This window comes from Phasianus colchicus, chromosome 3 (assembly GCF_987193195.1).
Source record: "Phasianus colchicus chromosome 3, bPhaCol1.hap1.1, whole genome shotgun sequence".
Taxonomy (NCBI): domain Eukaryota; kingdom Metazoa; phylum Chordata; class Aves; order Galliformes; family Phasianidae; genus Phasianus; species Phasianus colchicus.
This window is the reverse complement of record NC_143438.1, coordinates 95772456-95790422: the sequence shown is the minus strand read 5'-3', so window position 1 is coordinate 95790422 and position 17967 is coordinate 95772456. Positions and strand designations below refer to the sequence as shown.

Below are 17967 nucleotides of genomic sequence, written 5' to 3'. Positions count from 1 at the left end.
TGGGCCATAGTGGGAGCACTGGGCACCGTGACTAGGTGGGGCACTGGGTCATACTGGGCCGTACTTACTGGGAGCACTGGGCTGGGCACAGTGGCTGGGGGGGGGGCACTGGGTCATACTGGGCCGTACTGGGAGCACTGGGAACAAAAAGTGAGGATGCACAGGAAGCACTGCATGGGAAACCGGAAGCGGAAGTGATAGGCGGAAGAGGGGCGGATTCTACTCTTCGTCCAATGGGAGCGGCCGATCCGGAAGTTCCGGGCGGCGATTGGCGGAGAGGAGGAAAAAGGGGGCGGGGCCGGAGAGCGGCGGGAGCGGACGGCGGAGGAGACGGAGATGAGCGGGGAGCGGGAAGTGAGGCGTGAGTGGGGGACTGGGGGCACTGGGAGCGCTGGGAGCGCTGGGAGGCACTGAGAATGGGGGCTGGGAGGGACTCGGAGTATTGGGGGAGGGGACTGGGAGCACTGGGAGTACTGGGAGTGAGGACTGGGAGCACTTGGAACGGGGACTGGGAGCACTGGGGGGTGCAGGGGAGAAGTTGGGGATATGGGGGGGAGACTATGGGTGCCGTACTGGGAGAACTGGGAGCACTGGGAATACTGGGGATGGGGACTGGAAGCACTGGGGATGCAGACTGGGAGCAATGGGAATGGGGACTGGGAGTACTGGAAGTACTGGGAATAGGGACTGGGAGCACTGGGATTACTGGGGATGCAGACTGGGAGCGCTGAGAATGGGGATTGGGAGGGACTGGGAGCACGGGTGGTAGGGACTGGGAGCATTGGGAGCACTGGGGATGGGGACTGAGAGGTACTGGGAGCACTGGGAATGGGAGCTGGGAGCACTGGGAGGCACTGGGTATGGGGACTGAGGGGAGTGAGGGGGGAAGAGTGGGATGAGAAGTTGGGGATATGGGGATACTGGGAGAACTGGGAGCACTGGGAGCGCTGGGAAAGGGGACTGGGAGCACTGGGAGTACTGGGAAGGGGGACTGGGAGGAATTGGGAGTACTGGAAAGGGGGACTGGGAGGGACTGGGAGCACTGGGAAGGGGGACTGGGAGCAGTGGGAGGCACTGAGAATGGGAACTGGGAGGGACTGGGAGCATTGGAGGTGGGGACTGGGAGCACTGGGAATGGGGTCCATTGGGTCCATTGTGTCCATTGGGTCCATCAGTACCATTGGGTCCATCGGTTCCATTGGGTTCATTGGTCCCATTGGTTCTGTTGGTTCCATTGGGTCCATTGGTACCACTGGGTCCATCGGTACCACCGGTACCATTAGGTCCATTGGTACCATTGGTACCACTGGTGCCATTGGGTCCATTGGGTCCATCGTGTCCATCGGTACCACCAGTACCCTTGGGTCCATTAGGTCCATCGGTACCACCGGGTCCATCGGTACCACCGCAGTTGACCCATTGGGTCCATTGGGTCGATCGGTACCATCGGTACCACCGGTACCACATTCCATCCCCATTGCCCCCCATTCCCTCCCTTGCAGAGCTCCAGAAGGCCAAAGAGAAATCCCAGCAACGCGGCGCCGATGCGGCAGAGCTGGCGGCCATTTGCAACCAGCTGGGAGAGATCCTGGCCAGCCACGGTGCGCTGGCAATGCCAGGCCGGGTTGGGGTCCCGATGAAGCCCCCCCCATTCCCCCCCGGGGGGGTAGGAGGGGTCCTTGAACCTCCGGTTGTGCCGTAGGGAGGTATGAGGAGGCTTTGGCTGAGCACCGGGAGGAGCTGAGGTTGCTGGAGGAGGTGGGGGATGGAATCGGTTGCGCTGTGGCACACCGAAAGATCGGCGAGCGTTTGGCTGAGATGGAGCTCTACGAGGCTGCTCTGGAGGTGGGTCAGGGGTTGGGGGGGATTTGGTGGGGTAGGGGTGTTGTATTGGGGGGGGGGAGGGATGGTGGGTCGGGGTTTGCTGGTTGGGGAAAGAGTTGGTAAAATGGTTGAGCCAGTGGTTGGGTAATGGTTGAGCCAAAGGTTGACCAACGGTTGACCTAAAGGTTGACCCAATGATTGCCAAAATGGTTGAGCCAATGGTTGACCCAATGGTTGCCAAAATGGTTGAGCCAGTGGTTGACCAAATGATTGGCCAATGTTTGAGCCAAAAGTTGAGCCAAAGGTTGACAAAATGGTTGAGTTTAAGGTTGACCGAAGGTTGACCCAATGGTTGACCAAGTGATGGCCCAAATGTTTTAGGCGATGGTTGACCAAAGGTTGACCGATGCTTGAGCCAAAAGTTGACCAAATTTTGACCAAATCATTGCCCAAATGGTTGAGCCTAAGATTGACTTAAAGATTGACCCAATGCTTGGGCAACAGTTGAGCCAATGGTTGACCAAATGGTTGAGCCACTGGTTGGGCAATGGTTGAGCCAAAGGTTGACCAAATCATTGACCAAATGATGGCCCAAATGGTTGAGCCAAAGGTTGTCCAGTGTTTGACTCAAGGTTGACCCAATGGTTGACCAAATGGTTGAGCCAAAGGTTGACCAAATGGTTGAGCCAAAGGTTGACCAGTTGTTTGGCAGTGGTTGACCGAAAAGTTGATCAAATCGTTGAAATGATTGAGGTGATGGTTGGCCAAACGTTGACCAATGGGTGAGCCAAAGGTCGACCAAATCATTGACCAAATGATTGCACAAATGGTTGAGGTGATGGTTGGGCAATAGTTGACCCAATGGTTGACCAAATGATGGCCCAAATGTTTTAGGCGATGGTTGACCAAAGGTTTACCAATGGTTGAGCCAAAGGTTGACCAAATTGTTGACCAAATCATTGCCCAAATGGTTGAGCCACAGGTTGTCCAATGTTTGACTCAAAGGTTGACCAAATGGTTGAACCAATGGTTGGGCAATGGTTGAGCCAATGGTTGATCAATAGGTTGACCACAGTCAACCCAAAGTTGGCCCAAAGGTTGACCAAATTGTTGCCCAGCAGTTGACACAAAAAAAATGACTAAATGTTAACCCACTGTTTGACCAACAGTTGACCCAATGCTTGACCAACAGTGGACCCAACTATTAACCACCAGTTGCCCCACCAGTTGACCAATGGTTGACCAAATATTTGAGCCAATGGACCCATTGGTTGACCAACTGTTGACCCCATGGTTGACCCATTGGTTGACCCATCAGTTGGCCAGCTGTTGACCCAACAGTTGACCCGTTGGTTGACCCAAGTATTGACCCAATGGTTGACCAACAGTTGACCCAACTATCAACCACCAATTGACCCTTTGGTTGACCAACAGTTGACCCATTGGTTGACTCAACAGTTGCCCCAATGATTGACCCATTGATTGACCACCAGTTGATCCATTGGTTGACCAACAATTGACCTGACAGTTGACCAACAGTTGACCCATTAGTTGACCAATAGTTGACCCAATGATTGACCCATTGGTTGACCGACAGTTGTTCCAATGGCTGACCCAACAATTGCCCCAACGGTTGACCCATTGGTTGACCCAATAGTTGACCAACAGTTGCCCCAGTGATTGAGCCAACAGTTGACACAATGATTGACCAACAGTCACCCTGTTGGTTGACCTATTGATTGATGACCAGTTGACCCAGTGGTTGACCCAATGATGTGCCCCATTGGTTGACAAACTGTCGACCCATTGCTTGACCCAACTGTTGACCAACAGTTCACCCAATGGTTGACCCAATGGCTGACCCGACAGTTGAGCCAACATTTGACCCAATGCTTGACTCATTAGTTGACTAACAGTCGACCCATTGGTTGACCACCAGTTGACTCACCAGTTGACCCAATGGTTGACCCAACAGTCGACCCATTGGTTGACCACCAGTCCACCCATTGGTTGGCCCAGTGGTTGACACCCATTGGTTGACTACCAGTTGACCCATTGTTTGAGCTCCAGTTGACCCACCAGTCGACCTAATGGTTGACCCATTGGTTGGCCCAGGTTGACCCATTGATTGACCCATTGGTTGACCCAATGGTTGACTACCAGTTGACCCACCAGTTGACCCACCAGTTGACCCACCAGTTGACCCAGTGGTTGACCCAACAGTCGACCCATTGGTTGACCACCATTTGACCCATTGATTGACCCACTGTTTGACCACCAGTCGATCCATCATCTGACCCATTGGCTGACCCCTTTCCCCCTTCCTATTTCCGCCATGTTTTGGGCCTGGCATTTGGGATTTTTTGGTGTCCCCCACAGCACCAGCGCCGTCACCTGGACCTGGCCCGAGCTCTGGGTGACGACACGGAGCAGCAGAGGGCCTGGGCCACCATCGGACGGACCCACATGTTTGCTGCTGACAGCCGCGCCGGTGCCGAGGCCGAGGAGGAGCTGAGGGAGGCAGAGCGGGCCTTCGGAACCAGCCTGCAAATCCTGGACCAGCGCCTGGAGGGTCAGGGCTGCCCGTCCCCTCCGTGTGTCCCTGTGTCCCCTCTGTGTCCCCGTGTCCCCTTTGTGTGTCCCCATGTCCCCCTGTGCGTCCCCATGTCGCTTACATGTCCCCATGTCCCCTCTGTGTGTCCTCATGTCTCCCCATGTGATCCCCTCCCCTCCATGTGTCCCCTACGTGTCCCCTATGTGTCCCCGTGTCTCCCCATGTGTCCCCGTGTCCCTTATGTGTCCCCATGTCCCCTCCCTGTGTCCCCATGTCCCTCCATATGTCCTATTGCCCCAAACCCCATTACCCCAAATCCCATCACCCCATTCCCATCCTATTGCCCCAGATCCCATTGCCCCCACCCCAAATCCCATTGCCCCACTCCCATCCCATTACCCCCAATCCCATCCCACACCACACCTTATGTCCCATTGCCCCAAATCCCCCATTCCCCCCCCCAGCCCCCAATTCTCCCCCCCAAACGCCCCCCCAGACCCCTCATTCTCTCCTTCCAACCCTCCATTTTCCCCCTCAAACCTCCATTCCTCCCCCAAACCCCCCCTTCTCCAAACCCCTCATTCTCCCCACAAAACCCCCCATTCCTCCCCCTGACCCCCCATCCTCCCCCAAAACCCCCTATCTCCCCCACAACCCCCCATTCTTCCTCCAACCCCCCCTTCTCCCCCCAAACCCCTCATTCTCCCCCCCAAAACCCCATTCTCCCCCAAACCCCCCATTCCTCCTCCAAAGCCCCCCCTTCTCTCCCCCAAACCCCCCATTCTGCCCCCCCAGACCCCTCATTCTCCCCCATATCCCCCCCCCATAGGCCGTGCCCCCCGCCGGGAGGTGGCAGCCATGCGGACCCGTCTCTACCTCAACCTGGGCCTGGTTTACGACAGCCTCCACGACCCCCAGCGTCGGCAGCTCTTCCTCCAGCGCAGCGTTTTCGTGGCCGAAAGGGAGCAGCTCCACGATGACCTTTTTAGGGCTCATTACAACTTGGGACAAATCCATCTGAGGGCCGGAGAGCACAGCCAGGCTTTGAGATGCTTGGAAAAAGCCAGAGATTGTGCCCGAGCCATGGGAGAAAAGGAGATGGAGAGCGACTGCCTCAGCGGCACCGCACAGGTATGGGATGCTTGGGGTGTCCCATGGGTGTTCAGTGGGTGACTGTGGGTCAACAGGGTGGGCTTGGGTTCCACCATGGTGGTCTTTGGGTTCTCCCATGGGTGTCCTACTGGACCCCTATGGGTGGCCTTGGGTTCCCCAATGGACGTCCCTTGGGATCCCCAATGGATAGCGTTGGGTTCCCCAGTGAGGGTCCTTGAGTTCCCCAATGGGTGTCCTTGGGTTCACCCACGGGTGTGTGGTGTGTCCTTGGGATCCCCAATGGGCGTCCTTGGGTTCACCCAATGGTTGTCCTTGGGTTCCTCGTTGGGTGTCCTTGCGATCCCCAATGGGCAGCCTTGGGTTCCAATGGGTGACCGTGGGTCAGCACGGTGGGTGGGCTTGGGTTCTATCTTGGTGGTCTTTGCGTTCTGCCATGGGTGTCCTATTGGACCCCTATGGGTGGCCTTGGCTTCCCCTGTGTGGATCCTTTGGTTCCCCAATGGGGGTCCATGGGTTCTTCAGTGGACATCCCTTTGATTCCCCTATGAGTGTCCTTGAGTTCCCCAATGAGGGTCCTTGAGTTCCCCTGTGGGTGTCCTTGGGTTCTTCATTCGGTGTCCTTGGGATCCCCAATGGGCGTCCTTGGGATCTCCATGGTTAGCCTTGGGATCCCCCATGGGTGTCCTTGGGTTCCCCTTTAGGTGGCCCTTTGGATCCCAATGGTTGGCCTTGGGTTCCACATTGGTTATCTTTGGGTTCCCCAATGGGTGTCCTTTGGTTCCCCAATGGGCGTCCTTGGGTTCACCCAATGGTTGTCCTGGGGTTCCTCATTGGGTGTCCTTGGGATCCCCAATGGGTGTCCTTGGGTTCCAATGGGTGACCGTGGGTCAGCAGGGTGGGTGGGCTTGGGTTCTACCTTGGTGGTCTTTGCGTTCTGCCATGGGTGTCCCATTGGACCCCTATGGGTGGCTGTGGGATCCCCTGTGGGTGTCCTTGGGATCCCCATTGGTTGTCCTTGGGTTCCCCTTTGGGTGTCCTTGGGTTCCCCTATGGGTGGCCCTGGGTTCCCTTATGGGTTTCCTAGGTTTCCCCTATGGTTTTCCTTGTGTTCCCCTATGGGTTTCCTTGGGATCCTCTATTGGTGTCCTTGGGATCCCCTATGGGTTCCCCTGTGGGTTTCCTTGATTTCCCCCATGCCCATCCCCAGGTCCCACTGTGGACGCCCACAGTTCCCCCCAGCCCATGTCTCCGTGTCCCCAAATCCCCATCACCCCATATCCACACCACGTATCCCCACATATCCCCATATCACCCCACATATCCCCACCCCATACCCCATATAACCCATATAACGCCATAACCCCATATGACCCCATATAACCCATACAACCCCATAAACCCCATATGACCCCATGTGACCCCTGTATGACCCCATAACCCCCTTTAACTCCATACAACCCCATATAACCCAATAGAACCCCATATGACCCTATAACCCCTATAACCCCATAACTCCATATAACCCCATATGACCCTATAACCCGCATGACCCTATAACCCCATATGACCCTATATAACCCCATATAACCCATATAACCCATATAACCCATGTAATCCATATAACCAATAGAAGCCTGTAAAACCCTATACAGTCTCATAGAACCCCATACAACCCCATATAAGCCGTGTAACCCCATATAACCCCATAACTCCACATGACCCCATTTAACCCATATGGCCCTATAACCTCATATGACCCGAAATGACCCTATAACCCATATAGCTCTATATGACCCCATATCCCTATATAACCCCATATAACCCCATATGACCCCATATGACCCTATAACCCACATGACCCTATAACCCCATAAGACCCGATAAACCGTTATGACCCTCTAGCCCCATACAACCCCATATGACCTTATAACGCCATATGACCCTATAACCCATATAACCCATATAACCCATATGACCCCATATAACCCCATATGACCCCAAATAATCCCATATGACCCCATACGGCCCTATACGACCCCATATAACCCCAAGTAAGCCCCATATAACCCATATGACCCCATATGACTCCCCATATAACCCCATATAACCCCATATGACCCCATACAACCCCATGTGACCCCATATGACCTATACGACCCCAAATAACCCCCCATGATCCCCCATGACCCCTGTGACCTCACATGACTCCCCATGACCCCCTGTGACCCCCTGTGATCTCCTGTGACCCCACATGACCCCCCATGACCACCCATGACCTCCTGTGACCTCTGTGATCCCACATAACCCCCATAACCTCCCATGACCCCCTGTGACCTCCGTGACCCCCGTGACCCCACATGACCCCCCATAACCCCCTGTGACCCCATGACCCCTATGACCTCACATGACCCCCATGACTCTCCATGACCCCCTGTGACCTCCCATGACCCCCGTGACCTCTGTGACCCCACATGACCCCCCATGACCCTCTGTGACCTCCATGACCCCTGTGACCCCACATAACTCCCCATGACCCCCGTGACCCCCATGACCCCTATGACCTCACATGAGCCCCCGTGACCCCCCATGACCCCCCTGTGACCTCTGTGACCTCACGTGATCCCTGTGACCTCACATGACCCCCCGTGACCCCAGGTGCACCTCAGTGTGGGTGATTTCCGGGCCGCCCAGCGCTCCCTGCGCGCCGCACAGCGTTTGGGGTCCAGGGACCCCAGGGGGCGGCGGCTGCTGCGCCGCAACCTGCGATACGGTGAGAGCCTGTGTGGGGTGTGGGGTCATGTATGGGGTGTGGGGGATATGGGGTCCTGTATGGGGTGTGGGGGATATGGGGTCATGTATGGGGTGTGGGGGATATGGGGTCATGTATGGGATATGGGGTCATGTATGGGGTGTGGGGGATATGGGGTCATGTAAGGGATATGGGGGATATGGGGTCATGTATGGGGTGTGGGGGATATGGGGTCATGTAAGGGATATGGGGGATATGGGGTCATGTATGGGGTGTGGGGTCTTATATGGGATATGGGGGATATGGGGGATATGGGGTCATGTATGGGGTATGGGGGATATGGGGTCATGTATGGGATATGGGGGATATGGGGTCCTGTATGGGATATGGGGGATATGGGGTCATGTATGGGGTATGGGGGATATGGGGTCATGTATGGGGTGTGGGGTCTTATATGGGATATGGGGGATATGGGGTCATGTATGGGGTATGGGGGATATGGGGTCATGTATGGGATATGGGGGATATGGGGTCATGTATGGGGTATGGGTTCTTATATGGGATATGGGGGATATGGGGTCATGTATGGGGTATGGGGTCTTATATGGGATATGGGGGATATGGGGTCTTATATGGGATATGGGGGATATGGGGATATGGGGGACATGGGATCCAGGGACCCCAGGGGGCGGCGGCTGCTGCGCTGCAACCTGCGATACAGTGAGACCCTGTATGGGGTGTGGGGTCCTGTATGGGATAGGGGGTCTTACATGGGATTGGGGGGTATGGGGTCCTGTATGGGATATGGGGGATATGGGAGATACGGGGTCATGTATGACATAAGGGGGATGTGGGGAATATGGGGTCTTATATGGGATATGGGGGATATGGAGGATATGGGGTCATGAGTGAGGTGTGGGGTGCAACACTATATGAGATATGGAGTCATGGGTGGGGTGTGGGGTCGTGGATGGTATATGGAGAGGATATGGGGTCCTATATGGGATATGGAGGTCCTGTGTGGGATATGGGGGGGATGTGGGCGTCCTGTATGGGATATTGAGGTTCTTATGGGGGATATGGGAGTTCTGTATGGGATATGGGGATCCTATATGCAATATGAGGTCCTATATGGGATATGGAGAGGATATGGGGTCCTATGTGGGATATGGGGGTCCTGAATGGGATATGGGGGTACTTGGGGTCCTATATGGGATATTGAGGGTCCTATGGGGGATGTGGGGGTTCTGTATGGGATGTGGGGTCCCATATGGGATATGGGGCCATATGGGGGTCCTGTTTGGGATATGGGGATCCGGTGGGGGATATGGGATCTTGTATGGGATACGGAGGGGATATGGGGTCCTGTATGGGATATGGGTGTCATGTATGGGATATGGGGTCCTGTGTGGGATATGGGGGAGATATGGGGGTCCTGTGGGGGATACGGGGTTCCTATATGTGATATGGGGTCCTGTGGGGGTCTGGGGGTCCCACGGGGGGCACACGGGGGTCTTTGGGTCCCACAGAGGACGTTACTTTGTGCCCCTCCCCAAATGTGTGACAGTGACGGCCATGATCCGGCTGCAGGCAGCGCTGGAGGCGGCGGGAGGCAGCCATGATGGCAGCCATGACGACGGCCATGATGGTGGAGATGGCGGCCATGATGGTGGTGATGGCAGCTGTGATGGCGGCCGTGATGGCGGTGATGACGGCCATGTTGGCAGCCATGTTGGAGGCCATGATGGTGGCCATGATGGCGGCCATGTTGGTGGTGATGGCAGCCGTGTTGGTGGTGATGGCAACCATGATGGCGGCCATGTTGGTGGTGACGGCGGCCATGATGGCGGTGGTGACCCGGCGGTGGCCATGTCCCTGTGTGAGCAACTGGGTGACCTCTGTGCCAAACATGGCGACTTCGCCCGTGCTGTGCGCTACTACCAGCAACAGGTGGGGATATGGGGGGGCATGGGGGCCAGTGGGGGCAGTGGGGGCAATGGGGGCATTGTGGATAATGGGGGCATTGTGGGTAATGGGGGCAATGTGGAATATGGGGGATAGGAGGGGGGTTGGGGGCAACTTGGGGGCATTGGGGGCAACTTGGGGGTATGGGGCAAATGGGGGCAATGGGGGCATTGGGGGGATTGGGGGTTTGGGTGTAATGGGGACAATGGGAGGCAATGGGGTAATGGGGGAAATTGGAGGCAATGGGGACATTGGGGGGATATGGGGGGCACTGGGGGTAATGAGGGCAGTGGGGGTAATGAGGGCAGTGGGGGTAGTGGGGGTAATGGGGCATATGGGGGGGTTAGGGGCAATGGGGGCAGTGAGGGTAATGAGGGCATTGAGGGCAATGGGGGCATTGGGGAATAATGGGGACATTGGGGGCATTGGGGCAGTGGGGGTAATGAGGGGCAGTGGGAAAAAATGGGGGAAATTGGGAATATTGGGGGTATTGAGGGCAATTTGGTGACATTGGGGGCAATGGGGGATATGGGGGGGGGTTGGGGGCAGTGGGGGCAATGGGTGGCAATGGGGGATAATGGGTGGCAAAGGGGGATAATGGGGACATTGGGGGCAATGGGGGCAATGGGAACTTTGGGGTCTTTGGTGAATTGGGGGCATTGAGGGGAATGGGGGCAATGGGGGATAATGGCCGTATTGGGGACATTGGGGGTATTGGGGACAATGAGGGCAATTGGGGGCTATGGGGACAAAGGGGGTTTGGGGACATTTGGGAGCAGTGGGGGCAATGGGGGGGTTGGGGGCAATGGGGATGATGGGAGTATTGAGGATAATGGGGACATCGGGGGCATTTGGTGAGGTTGGGGGCGATGGGGGGCATTGGGGACTTTGGGGGGGTTGGGGATTTGGGGGCAGTGTGGGATAATGGGGAATAATGGGGGTATTGGGGACATTGGGGGCATTGGGGTCAATGGGGCAATGGGGGATAATGGGGGCAATGGGGGCCAGTGACATCCTGTCACATGACCTCCAGCTGTGCACTCATTGGTTGACAGCTGCGTTACGCGGAAGCGCTTTCACTTCCGGCCCGGGATACGGCCGCCATCCACGTGTCTTTGGGCGCCACCTGCAGTGACCTGCGGCGCTACGCATGCGCGGTGCGGCACTTCCGGCGCGCCTTGGAGCTGCGGAGCGGGGACGCGCGGGAGGTGCGCGTGCCCGGCGGTCCTCCAACATCTCCCGCCAATCCTCCCGGTGTCCCCAACCCCATATTGATGTCCCCAACCCCATATCGATGTCCCCAACCCCAATAATGTCCTCAGCCCCATTGATGTCCCCAAACCCCATTAACCTCCCCCAACTTCACTGATGTCCCCCAACCCCATTGCTGTCCCCAACCCCATTTATTGTCCCCAACCCCACTGATGTCCCCAGCCCCATTGATGTCCCCAAACCCATTGATGTCCCCAACCCCATTGGTGCCCCCAACCCTACATCTTGTCCCCATATCTCCATATTCTCCCATATGTCTCCATACACCCCCCAGTGCCCCCCTATGTCCCCAAATGTCCCCATACCCCCACCCCACCCCCCCATTCTCCCCCATATGTCCCCATATCCCCCCATATGTCCCCATACACCCCCCCATCCCCCTGTATCCCCCCTCATGACCCCATATACCTCCCCCATACCCCAAAAGGTCCCCATATCCCCTATGTGTCCCCATCTGCCCCCATAGTGTCCCCGTATCCCCCGTATGCTCTCATATGACCCCATAGTGTCCCCGTATGACCCCATAGTGTCCCCATATCCCCCCATATCCCCCCCATGACCCCATATCCCCCCCCATACACCCCCCTGTGCCCCTCCATGGCCCCCTATGCCCCCCCGTGTCCCCATGTGCCACCATAGTGTCCCTGTGCCCCCCATATCCCCCACTCCTATGACCCCATATGCCCCCTCCTGACCCCATATCCCCCATATGACCCCATACACCTCCCCATATCCTCCCATACCCCCCTTCCTGACCCCATATCCCCCATATCCCCCATATCCACCATATGATCCCATATCCCCTATATCCCCCTATATCTCCCCTCATGACCCCATATACCCCCCTATGTCCCCCCATATGTCCCCATACCCCCCATGTCCCCTATATCCCCCCATATCTCCCCTCCTGACCCTATATCCCCCCCGATAGCTCCCATATCCCCTTTATTCCCCCATATCCCCCATATGTTCCTATATCTCCCATGTACCTCCCATATCCCCCCTCCTGACCCCATATCCCCCAAATGACCCCATACCCCCTCTCCTGACCCCATATCCTAGTTCTGACCCCATATGACCCCATACCCCCCCATATGACTCCATATCCCCCATACCGTCCATATCCCCCATGTTCCCTATATCCCCCTCCTGACCCCATACACCCTCCTCCTGACCCCATACCCCCCCATATGACCCCATATCCCCCATTTGACCCCATATTCCCCCTCTTGACCCCATACCCCCCATATGACCCCATACCCCCACATGACCCCATATGACCTCATATGACCCCATCCCCCCATGACCCCATATGACCCCTTACCCCCTACATGACCCCATATGACCCCCTATGACTCCACGTGACCCCCTATGACCCCAGATGACCCCAGATGACCCCAGATGACCCCATACGCCCTCTATGACCCCACACCCCAACTATGACCCCATACCCCCCCATGACCCCATGTGACCCCACATGACCCCCTATGATTCTGTATGACCCCATATGACCCTATATCCCTCCCTATAACCCCATACGACCCCTTATGACCCCATATGACCCTGTATCCCACCCCTGTAACCCTATACGACCCCATGTGACCCTATATCCCGCCCTATGACCCCATATGACCCCCTATGACCCCCTATGAGCCTATATCCCCCCGACGACCCCCTATGATACCACGTGACCCCACGTGACCCCACGTGACCCCACAGGACGCAGAGACGTGGCTGAGCCTCGGCCAGGCGCTGCTGGATTCCGGGCCGGGCTGTGAGGCTGAAGCCTGGAAGGCGTTCAGCAGCGCCGCCCAGCGGGCGGAAACGGCACTGCAGCCGGGGATCCGGGTATGGGGGGAACGGGGGCAAACTGGGGGGGCGATGGGGGGGAATGGGGGGGATGGGGGGTGGGGGGAATGGGGGAAATGAGGGGGATAGGGGAGGATGGGGGGAATGGGGGAGGATGGGGGAATGGGGGGGGATGTGGGGGATGAGGGGTGAATGGGGGGGGGATGGAGGGGTATAGGGGGGAATGGGGGGCAATGGGGAGCAATGGGGAGGATGGAGGGAATGGGGGTGAATGAGGGGGAAGGGGGGAGTGGGGGGGCGGGGGGGCGTGGGGGAGATGGGGAATGGGGAGAAATGCGGGGAATGGGGGGGAGTGGGGGGGTGGGGGAGAATGGGGGGATCGGGGGAATGGGGGAGGATGGGGGAGAATGGGGGGGGATGAGGGGGGGGGTGTGGGGAGATGGGGGTGGAAGGGGGGATGGGGAGAATGGGGGGGATGGGGGTGAAGGGGGGGAAATGGGGGGGATGGGGGTGGGGGTGAAGGGGGGGATGGAGGGGGATGGGGGAAGGGGGGGAGTGGGAGGGAGGGGAGGATGGGGAAATGGGGGGGATGGGGAGGGGTGGGGGGCAATGGGGTGGGTGGGGGGGTGGGGGCGGATGGGGAGGAGCGGGGGAAATGGGGGGGATGGCAGGGATGGGGGGGGATGGGGGTTGTAGGGGAAATATGGGGGATATGGGGGGTTGTAGGGAAAATATGGGGGTTGTAGGGAATATGGGGGGGATAGGGGGTTGTAGGGGAAATGGGTTATAGGGGAAATGGGGGATATAGGGGAAATGGGGAGTATGGGGGGTTATGGGGGAAATGGGTTGTAGAGGAAATGGGGGATATAGGGGAGTTGGGTTATAGGGGAAATGAGTTATAGGGGAAATGGGTTATGGGGGTTATAGGAGAAATATGGGGGGTTATAAGGGAAATGGGGGGATTGGGGGCTATAGGGGAAATGGGTTATAGGGGAAGTGGGGATATGGGGGATATGGGGTTATTGGGGGTTATGGGGAAATGGGGGGTATAGGGGAAATGGGGATATGGGGGAAATGGGGTTATAGGGGAAAAGGGGTTATAGGGGAAATATGGGGGGTATATTGAGGGTACAGGGGCTATAGGGGCTATGGGGCTTATAGGGAATTGGGGGGGATGTGGGGTTTGGGGGGGGTCCTATGAGGTTAGAGGGGGAAATATGAGGTTTGGAGGGGGTCTTATGGGGTTTTGGGGGTCCTACGGGTTTTGGGAGGGGTCTTATAGGATATGGGGGGGTCCTATGGGGTTTGCAGAGTCTTATGGGGTTTGGGGGGTCCTATGGGGTTGGGAAGGGGGGAAATGTGGGACTGGGAGGGGGGTCCTATGGGGTTTTGGGGGTTGGATCTATGGGGCTGCAGGGAATCTATGGGACCGTAGGGGATCTGTGGGGCTATGGTTGGATCTATGGGGCTGGGATTGGATCTATGGGTCTGTAGGGGATTTATGGGGCTGGGAGGAAATCTATGGGGCCGTAGGGGATCTATGGGGCCGGGGTTGTATCTATGGGGCCAGGGTTGGATCTGTGGGGCTGTGAGGAAACCTATGGGGCTGTAGGGGATCTATGGGGCTGGATGGGATCTATGGGGCTGCAGGGGATCTATGGGGCCGGGGTTGGGTCTATGGGGCTGAGCACCTTTTGCCCCACAGCGCCGGGCCCTTCGTCACCTGGCGGCCCTACAGAAGAGCTGTGGGGCCGCTTGTGGGGCCGATGATGGGGTCATCAATGGGGCCGATTGTGGGGTCGTGGATGGGGACTTTGGGGACAGCGATGGGGACGAAGAAGAGGAAGAGGAGGAGGAGGAGGAGGAGGAGGAAGGGGAGAGCAGCGAATTGGAGCTGTCTGACAGCGGTGAGGGGGGGGACACCCCAAAACTGGGGGGGAAGAGCTTAAAATTGGGGGGGGGCACCCTAAAATTGGGGGGGAGCCTAAAATGGGGGGAGGGGACCCCAAAATGGGGGACTCCAAAAGTGGAGGGGAGCCTAAAATGGGGGGGGGGGGACCATAAAATTGGGGGGGGGCTTAAAATAAGGGGGGGACCCTAAAATGGGGGGGGAAAACCAGAATGGGGGGACCCTAAAATTGGGGGAGGGCTTAAAATAAGGAGGACCCCAAAATGGGGGGAGGGGACCCTAAAACTGAGGGGGACCCTAAAATGAGGGGGGGGAACCAGAATGGGGGGTACCCTAAAATTGGGGGGGGAGCTTAAAATAATGGGGGGACCCTAAAATGAAGAGAGGGGAAACAAAATGGGGGGGGACCTTAAAACTGGGGGGGGTGACCCCAAAATATGGGACCCTAAAATTGGGGGGAATGCTAAATTGGGGGGGGGGGGAATCCTAAAATGGTTGGGGGGCAACCCTAAAATGGGGGGGGGGAACCAGAATGGGGGAGAGACCATAAAATTGGGGGGGGGCTTAAAAAAAAACGGGGACCCAAAAATGGGGGGGACCGCAAAAGTGGAGGGGGACCCCAAATGTGGGTTATGGGGTCATGGGACCCCAAATGTGGGGTGGTGGGACCCCAAATGTGGGTTATGGGTTTATGGGACCCAATATGGGGTGATGGGACCCCAAATGTGGGTTACGGGGTGGTGGGAGCCCAGATATGGAGTGGTGGGACCCCAAATATGGGTATGGGGTGGTGGCACCCCAATATGGGGTGGTGCAACCCCAAATATGGGTTATGCAAACCCCAAATATGGGTGCAAACCCAAATATGGTGTGACCCCAATATGGGGTTTTGGGACCCCAGATGTGGGTTATGGGATGGTGGGAGCCCAGATGTGGGTTTTGGGGTCGGGCCCCCACTGATGGCTGCGTTGCAGAAGGGGAGGAGGACGACCTGGAGGGTTACCCCAAAAGTGTGCCGGGGCGGCGCCGCGTCTGTAGGGTGAGAGCTGGGACCCCAAAGGGGGGGATGGGACCCCAAATATGGGGTAGGACCCCCAGATATGGGGTTGGACCTCAAACAGTGGGGTGGGATCCCAAAGAGTGGGGTGGGAGCCCTAAGATGGGGTGGGAGCCCTAAATGTGGGTCTGACCCCATAGATGTGGGTCAGAACCTCATAGCTGTGGGTCAGATCCCATAGATGTGTCTCAGACCCCATAGATGTGGGCCAGAACACCGTAGATGTGGGTCAGACCCCATAGATGTGGGTCAGACCCCATAGACGTGGGTCAGACCCCATAGATGTGTCTCAGACCCCATAGACGTGGGTCAGACCCCATAGATGTGTCTCAGCCCCCATAATGTGGGTCAGATCCCATAGATGTGTCTCAGACCCCATAGATGTGGGTCAGACCCCATAGATATGGGTCAGATCCCATAGATGTGTCTCAGACCCCATAGACATGGGTCAGACCCCATAGATGTGTCTCAGCCCCCATAATGTGGGTCAGATCCCATAGATGTGTCTCAGACCCCATAGACATGGGTCAGATCCCATAGACACGTCTCAGACCCCATAACGTGGGTCAGACCCCATAGACGTGGGTCAGACCCCATAGACGTGTCTCAGACCCCATAGATGTGGGTCAGACCCCATAGATATGGGTCAGAACCCATAGATGTGTCTCAGACCCCATAGGTGTGGGTCAGACTGCATGGATGTGTTTCAGACCCCATAGACGTGTCTCAGACCCCATAAGGTGGGTCAGACCCCATAATGTGGGTGAGACCCCATAAGGTGGGTCAGACCTCATAATGTGGGTGAGACCCCATAATGTGGGTCAGACCGCATAATGTGGGTCAGACCCCATAGATGTGTCTCAGACCCCATAAGGTGGGTGAGACCCCATAATGTGGGTCAGACCCCATAATGTGGGTCAGGCCCCACAGATGTGGGTTTGCCCTGCAGTGGAACCGCCGCAATGAACGGGGGGAGACCCCGCTGCACAGAGCCTGCATTGAGGGCGACCTGAGGAGGGCCAGGGCTCTGCTCTGCCAGGTGGGGGCGGGGGGCAATGGGGGCAATGGGGGAAATTGGGGGCGTTTGGGGTATGGGGACAATGGGGAGATATGGGGGCAATGGGGGCTTGGGGCGGGATGGGGGCGATGGGGGATATGGGGGCATTGGGGGCAATGGGGGCCTTGGGGTCAATGGGGGATTTGGGGGCAATGGGGGGCATTGGAGTCAGTGGGGTCAATGGCAATGGGGGCATTGGGGGCAATGGGGGATTTGGGGGCAATGGGGAGCATTGGAGTCAGTGGGGTCAATGGGGGCAATGGGGGCAATGGGGGATTTGGGGGCAATGGGGGCAATGGGGGGCATTGGAGTCAGTGGGGTCAATGGGGGCAATGGGGGCCTTGGGGTCAATGGGGGATTTGGGGGCAATGGGGAGCATTGGAGTCAGTGGGGTCAATGGGGGCAATGGGGGCAATGGGGGATTTGGGGGCAATGGAGGCAATGGGGGGCATTGGAGTCAGTGGGGTCAATGGGGGCAATGGGGGCACTGGGGACAATACGGGGGTATTGGGATCAATAGGGGCGATGGGGTCACTGGGGGTAATGGGGGCAATGGGGGCATTGGAGGCAATGGGGGCTTTGAGGGCATTGGGGACAATGGGGGCAATGGGGTCAGTGGGGGCAATGGAGGCAATGAGATCAATGGGATCAATGGAGT

The 17967-nt window shown here is 57.2% G+C and overlaps 1 protein-coding gene across 1 annotated transcript in view; it reads left to right on the top strand.

Annotated features, from left to right (window-relative positions):
* The first annotated feature begins 224 nt into the window (after window positions 1–224).
* TONSL (tonsoku like, DNA repair protein) overlaps window positions 225–17967 on the top strand; it is a 41977-nt gene continuing 24234 nt past the window's right edge. The window contains exons 1-12 of the mRNA XM_090138310.1: window positions 225–361; window positions 1503–1601; window positions 1703–1845; window positions 4204–4396; window positions 5208–5509; window positions 8147–8261; window positions 9808–10190; window positions 11261–11413; window positions 13197–13325; window positions 14992–15193; window positions 16170–16234; window positions 17202–17291. Of these exons, the coding sequence (XP_089994436.1) occupies window positions 337–361; window positions 1503–1601; window positions 1703–1845; window positions 4204–4396; window positions 5208–5509; window positions 8147–8261; window positions 9808–10190; window positions 11261–11413; window positions 13197–13325; window positions 14992–15193; window positions 16170–16234; window positions 17202–17291 (1899 nt within the window). The 5' untranslated portion in view covers window positions 225–336. The remainder of the gene's footprint in view (window positions 362–1502; window positions 1602–1702; window positions 1846–4203; window positions 4397–5207; window positions 5510–8146; window positions 8262–9807; window positions 10191–11260; window positions 11414–13196; window positions 13326–14991; window positions 15194–16169; window positions 16235–17201; window positions 17292–17967) is intronic.